This window comes from Vigna radiata, chromosome 7 (assembly GCF_000741045.1).
Source record: "Vigna radiata var. radiata cultivar VC1973A chromosome 7, Vradiata_ver6, whole genome shotgun sequence".
Lineage (NCBI taxonomy): Eukaryota > Viridiplantae > Streptophyta > Magnoliopsida > Fabales > Fabaceae > Vigna > Vigna radiata.
In genome coordinates this window covers 8,022,794-8,030,132 of record NC_028357.1, presented here as the reverse complement: position 1 = coordinate 8,030,132, position 7,339 = coordinate 8,022,794, and the positions used below count along the sequence as shown (strand labels likewise).

At 37.2% G+C, this 7,339-nt stretch overlaps 1 protein-coding gene across 2 annotated transcripts; it reads left to right on the top strand.

Annotated features, from left to right (window-relative positions):
- Nucleotides 1-2,588: 2,588 nt before the first annotated feature.
- Nucleotides 2,589-6,995, top strand: LOC106768382 (auxin efflux carrier component 4-like). Of its 2 annotated transcripts, none has more exons than XM_014653515.2 (6): nt 2,589-4,194; nt 4,418-4,700; nt 4,849-4,934; nt 5,642-5,799; nt 6,177-6,253; nt 6,351-6,995. In XM_014653515.2, the coding sequence occupies exons 1-6, from the start codon at nt 2,910-2,912 to the stop codon at nt 6,415-6,417; spliced, it is 1,956 nt and encodes a 651-aa protein (XP_014509001.1). In that variant the 5' UTR covers nt 2,589-2,909; the 3' UTR covers nt 6,418-6,995. The 2 variants fall into 2 exon arrangements, with proteins under 2 accessions (XP_014509001.1, XP_014509000.1); XM_014653514.2 differs by having other exon boundaries at nt 2,592-4,194; nt 4,412-4,700.
- The last annotated feature ends 344 nt before the right edge of the window (nt 6,996-7,339 follow it).

Here is a 7,339-nt window from a genome sequence, read left to right as displayed (position 1 = left end):
AACGTGTTTATGGTGTTGGAAATTTGTTAACATATGTCAACTCTTTGGTCCTCTATAAACTTATCACAGTAAAGTCATGTCTCTAAGGAAGTCCTAATGTCTATCAGAGAAGAAATCACATAGGAGATAAGAGAGGAGATGAGGAAGGAGATGAGCGAGACGAAGAAGGAGTATTGTGATATGCAAGCATAATTGAAGGAAGAGTACTATAATATGTGGGTGAAATTGAAGGATGAGTACTTTGATATGTTGACACAATTATTAGTACAAGTGCGAGTAGAGTTAGTCTCTCCCTCAAGCCAGCCTAAGAATCCCCTTAGTGCGAGTAGAATTTTGTATAATAAGATAAAATTAACGTTGCATTATCGATACTAGAATTGAATGAAATAATATTTTCTTACGCTTACAAAAGAATTAATATAATTTATTATTATTATTAATTTAATAATATGGACTTAATGTTATCTTATCAACACTAAAATTAACTTTAATAACGTTTTTGTGCAAGTCAACACTAATTTTTAGTAGCTAATTCATCTAGTGATAAAAGTGAAATATAAGAAAATATGCTTTGAATAAGATTTAGAAGCTTCAAAACAAAATATTTAAGTACATGTAGATAAAATATACTACAAGATCAATTGTGCACATATATAGCTAACCTAAAACATTGTATATGTTTAAGAATAAAAATAATCCAATAATGCTATAAACCATTAATGGAAATGTCAAAGGTTAATTTGAAGTATTAAGATTTTGATTAATATAAAATAAGTAATATTTTAATTAATATTGAATGTGTATAAGTAAAAAATTTTAAAACTATAAGCGATGGTTCAATAAATACTTAAACTTATTGAACTTGTTTAAATAATGAAATTTATAACTAGATCAAGTAACTTAATTACTTACTAAAGTTTTTTATATTATATTTAAAGACACCATTAAATAGATCGATTAATTGAACTTAGTATTGTAGGTTATGTAATGTAGAAAAAACTTTAGTGTCACTCTTTGACATTAATGACATACTTAAGATATTTATGACTTCAAGAATTGAAGACATTAACTAGATACAGATATTTTAGATTAAAAATAATAATAATAAATTATTAACTTTTTATAATAATTATAAATAGTTAAATGTGATATAGATATTAAATGACAAGTTGTCTAATATAACCATAATTAATCTATAAGCCTATATATATATATATATATTTATAGGTCTTTATGACATTTATATGTTCTGTTATTCTTTAATATTATTCTTCAACATGCTATGTTTCCAATAATTTAAAAGGTTTATAAGATATACGCTTAAAAGTAATTACAAATTTCTTATCAAAATGTCATAAAAAGCACGCCTTATACGATAAAGCGAAATAAAATCAAATGAAACTATTTTAACAAGTTACTTTATATATAGTTATATATATAATTTAAGTTGAAAAAGAAAATTACTAAATGACATATCATGTATAATGACAACTTTATGAGTTTCTAATACATTTAAGATGAATATAAATATATCTCACTCTACCGTTACTAAAAGAAAAATAAGAATTGATAAATTGTTTCAGTTCCAAAAAACGAGAATTTAGTTAGATTTTGATTACAAAAGTAAATATATATGGAAAGATTGATGAATGAATTAGTTACCTAAAGCTTTACTAAAGTCGTGGTATAGATTAATATCGGAAATAATGTTAACCTAATTGCAAAGCTAAATGGGATTGAAAGCCTATGAATTTATGTTGTAGGAAATTGCATGAAATGAGGAAGTTTTTATGAAAGCACGAGAGATTTGAAGGACGGGATGATAATACAATAGGGGAATTTGATAAATGTATGTATGCCCTAAAAAATCATCTGGAAAAATGAATAAGAATGTTGAATGGATTTTGGACAAAAAAGGGTAAGTTGATGACACCATATCTGTAAGGAAATCTATAAAATGAATTCTTACAATCTATTTTGATGAGAGTGTCTTTATTCACGCATCGGACAACTACAATACTTTATTGGGATAAAAGGAAATTTTCACCTCCCAAAAAAGTAAAGATTTGATTTTGTTAAATATGCAGATGTGAAAGAACTTGTATGGATAGAATATAAATTTTATCAAGTGATTAAATTTTGGCTTTGAAATTAAAAGAGAAGGTAAAAAAAATGCAATTATTAGTGGGAATGAAAAGGGAGTATTTGAGATTGAGTAAATGAAAAGGGAAAAACGGAAAAGGGAAAAAGTAAAGGTGTTCCACGTCAACCAAATTAATAGGCATTGTTCCCCACCGCATGGTCCATTGCAACTTTACCTTTGCTATCTTAACCAGCCTTTGGTAACTTAACCATAGCAGGCGGTCACTTCCTAACCTAACCTCACACTGTTTCCTTGTGGTCCCCCAATCCCCCTAAACACACCTCATTCCCTTTTTCAATCACACTCTAATAAAAACTATAAAACAAATCCTCTATTTATTATAATCATCATTTAATTATACTTTTTTTCACTCCCTTCCCTCAGTGTATATATACATATATATAAATACATAGTTATATACATATATATCCACCTCTTCTCCTTCTATATATGAGTCTATTCCCTCATAGGTCTATATATATATATATATATATAGAGAGAGAGAGATATATTTATAGCGGCTAAGCTAAACTAAACTAAATCCTTCTCTCTCTTTCCTTCACAGGAGTTGATGAAATTCAGAGAACAGCAGGTGTAGCAGGCATAAACCTTCGCTTCCACTCAGACATATATCCCCTATCACTCCAGTTAGTTATCTAACGGTTTTCTATTTTCTCACTTTCTTCCCACTTTACCCTTTTTTTTCTCGCTTATGCCATCCCATCACTAGCACACCGCCGCACCATTTTATTCAATCAAAGCTACAATGATAAGCTGGAGCGATTTGTACACCGTCTTGACGGCGGTCATTCCGCTCTATGTTGCCATGATCTTAGCGTACGGTTCGGTACGGTGGTGGAAGATATTCTCGCCGGACCAATGCTCCGGCATAAACCGCTTCGTCGCGATCTTCGCGGTTCCCCTTCTTTCCTTCCACTTCATCTCCAGCAACAACCCTTACGCCATGAACTTCCGCTTCATCGCTGCCGACACGCTCCAGAAAATCATCATGCTCTTTGCGTTGGCAATCTGGACCAACTTCACCGCCAACGGCAGCTTGGAGTGGATGATTACCATTTTCTCCCTCTCTACATTGCCCAACACGCTCGTCATGGGTATCCCGCTCCTTATCGCCATGTACGACGAATATGCCGGCAGCCTCATGGTCCAGGTGGTGGTGCTCCAGTGCATCATCTGGTACACCCTCCTCCTCTTCCTCTTCGAGTACCGCGGCGCCAAGCTCTTGATCATGGAACAGTTCCCCGAAACCGCTGCTTCCATAGTTTCCTTCAAGGTCGACTCCGACGTCGTTTCCCTCGACGGGAGGGATTTCCTCGAAACCGATGCTGAAGTCGGCGACGATGGGAAGCTCCACGTCACCGTTAGGAAGTCCAATGCTTCTAGAAGGTCCTTCATGATGACACCTCGCCCGTCTAACCTCACCGGTGCCGAGATTTACAGCCTCAGCTCCTCCCGTAACCCCACGCCACGTGGCTCTAACTTCAACCACGCGGATTTCTACTCCATGATGGGTTACGCACCTAGGCATTCTAACTTCGGCGCTGCGGATTTGTACTCCGTGCAGTCCACGTCACGCGGAGTCACGCCGAGGCCCTCCAATTTCGAAGAGAACTCTGCACCCGCACCGCAGGCTATCAGCTCCCCAAGGTTCGGCTTCTACCCCGCCGTGCAGACCGTGCCCGCCGCCTACCCTGCTCCCAACCCGGAATTCTCTTCTGGGTTAACGAAGAGTGTGAGCAAGAATTCGCAGACGCAGCCACAGCCTCAGTCTCAGCCGCAGGCTCAAGCTCAAGCTCCTCAAGTTGCTCAACCGCCCAATAGCAGTAACAAAGCCAGCCACGACGCTAAGGAGCTCCATATGTTCGTGTGGAGCTCCAGTGCCTCACCGGTTTCTGAAGCCGGTGGCCTCCATGTATTCAGTGGAGCCGATTTCGGAGCTTCCGACCAATCGGGCCGCTCCGATCAAGGTGCCAAGGAGATTAGGATGTTAGTAGCGGACGAACACCCTCAAAATGGAGAAGCTAACAAAGGTAGTACCATTAGATTCTTTTATCTTTTTTCTGTCTCCTCGACTTAAATTCACTTCGGTTTAAAACTAGTTTCGATTCAATTTTCTAATGAAGTTGAAGTCTTCAATCAAAGATTAAATTTTGGTTGAACAAGAGAACTTGGTACTTTTGGAACTTAATTTAGGCTTTGTTTTGAGGAACTGATTTAATTTTGGGTGATTCCGGGTTGGAAATGAAGCTGCAGCAGAAGGAGAATTTAGGGGTGAAGATTTGAAGTTTCCAGGGAAAGAAGGTGAACAGGCGGAGGAAGAAGCAGAGAAAGCGGGCGCCGCCGGGTCCAACAAGCTGGGTTCCAGTTCAACGGCGGAGCTACACCCGAAATCGGGCGTAGCCGTGGCGGGGAAACACATGCCTCCGGCGAGTGTGATGACTCGTCTCATACTGATTATGGTGTGGCGGAAGCTTATCCGCAACCCCAACACTTACTCTAGCCTCATTGGTGTGGTCTGGTCTCTGGTGGCGTTTAGGTAAGTAAATTTCAAAGTCAATCTGGAACAACGATGATGATTTTTGTCATGGTTTTGACTTTTAGGGTTTAGCTATTACAATTACTGTAGGATGGTTATTTTGTGTTGACGTAGCTGTGATATATGATTACTAATTAATTAATTGCAGGTGGCATGTGCACATGCCCAAAATAATAGAGAAATCAATCTCCATACTGTCTGATGCTGGTCTTGGAATGGCTATGTTCAGCTTGGGTGAGTGGCCGTGATAATTTGTCCAAATTCTTGCTCTTCCAATAATTTCATTCCCCTATATTTGCAATTCCTTTCCTCTTTGGCGAAAACATGGTTATTCATGATGGCTCCCTTTTCCGATGTTTAAACGTACATTGATGAGAGTAACTGACGATGTTCATGTGATTGTATCTAAATAACTTTGTTGGTTCATTTCTTGGAGTTTCAACAATGCTACTAAAAATAATTGTGTGTGGAAATATGAAATGAGAATGTTGATTGAATGCGATGGTAAGGTGAGTGTAAAAAGTATGGATTTGGGGTAGAGCAAGTAATAAGCATAGACAAAGTAAAGGGCGTCCATTGAAATGAAGTTTGTTACCACATAACACAAGCAGATGATGTTGTTCACTAGACGATAATATGGGGATTGCATAGTGATAGTTCAATGTCCCCGACATGTGGGGTCTGGTCTTGAACAACGTCTCTATGCGGTCCAGGGCGGTGGTGGGGACCTGTACCATTTTTGGACCCGGATTAGGCAAAGGTAGTTGATTTAGACGAATCAAGCGGTACTAAAAATATCTTTTCATTCACAAAACTTAAAAGCATTTTCCCATCATGCCGTGACTGTAAATTTTTGCTCTTCTCTTTTCATTTTCACCTTTTTACCCTTTCTCCCAAGAAAATTATTGAGGACTAACCTATTGCGGTTTTTCCGCTTCTAGGTCTCTTCATGGCTCTTCAACCCAATATAATTGCGTGTGGGAACTCAGTTGCAACATTTGCCATGGCTGTTCGATTCCTCACAGGTCCCGCCGTCATGGCTGCAGCTTCCATCGCTGTTGGCCTACGTGGCACTCTCTTACGTATAGCTATTGTTCAGGTAATTATTAAGCTTGACCTATAATCCTATTTGATTGATATCACACTGTTAATCTTACTTGCGTGTGCAAATTACTTTGATATCTTTGAATGTGATAAATTTTCAATAGTTAGGACCCTTTGGCACTGTACATTCTAGGAGAGAAGAACCCAATAACAAATCGTTAAATAGACTCTTTCCACTTGACTAATTATAACTTTTACTAAATTTAGTTACTAGTAAAATGTATTTTAATGAAAACATGTTTTATATCATCTTACATATTATATGAAATTTTAATGGATTTTTCTAGTTCAATTTTAGCTATCATATTAAGCATGATTTGAAGAAAAGGCCCTGGAAAGCTAACTAGCTGAATATGCAATTATTGTTCGTAGGCTGCACTTCCGCAAGGGATTGTTCCATTTGTGTTTGCGAAGGAATACAACGTTCATCCAGCCATTCTTAGCACAGGGTAAGTAACTGAAGTTTCTCATTTTATTTGGATTTTTGTTATTTTTCTTAAGAAAGAAGTTAACATTTTTTCGTGAAATTTGGAAACTTAATTGCAGGGTTATATTTGGGATGCTGATAGCTCTACCAATTACTCTAGTATACTACATATTACTTGGTTTGTAAAATATGTATGCAGTAGTAGTCAGCACACCAGGACAGAATGAATGACCCTTTTGAACCTTTTTATACTTTGGGAGTTAGCATGCATGCCTGGTGACCACAGTGGATTACGCTGTTATTAACAAAGGTGTGGATCTTCTGAGCTGGGAGAACAAAAGCCACAAACTAAACTAGTATCCTTAAAGCAGAGGAGATCCTCGAGAGTTTCCAAAATTTTTGGAATTTCTGAAAACATTGACCAATTGGCCCAAATCCTCATAATTCTAATCCCCTATCAAAAGTCCAAAATAGACGCAGTTTTCAAAAGCAGAGAGAGAGAGAGAGAGAGAGGAACAAGTACAGGTTATGGGAGACATAGCAGAGGAAAACAGGGGAAAGCTGGCATGAGCAGAGTCAATGAAATCTAGAAATGGTTCCCTCCGTATCTGCATTGTAAATTTTATTAGAGTCATGTTTGTGTCATCAAGTAACAAAGACAACTGAGCAATTGGGTAGGGGAAATGAAAATGGGTTTCTTTAGTTTTGTTTAGTCATTTGTTTACTTGGATTTTTATTATTATATAATGGGTTTGTTTAAGTTTTGTTTTTGTCTTTGATCAACCGCGGATCCCGCAATTATTTGCGTTTGTCGTCTTTCTTTGGTCACGTTATTTGTTTAGTATATTTGTATATGATGAAGTAAAAAGAGGAAAAAGTGACATTGGGTATTTTTCTGGTTTAAAGAGAGGCAGATGAGGAAATGAAGATGGGACCATGAGACTGAGAGTTGAACTTTCAGACTGAGTGGGGATTATGTACTTCTCCTGTGAAGTTGATGGAAGGAAAAACTATTTTTTTAAAATTAAAAATGAAAAAGCACAAAACTTTTATTTATGCTTTTTGGGTAGTGATGTAGTCACAACCCTAACTAGCTAGTAACTCATAG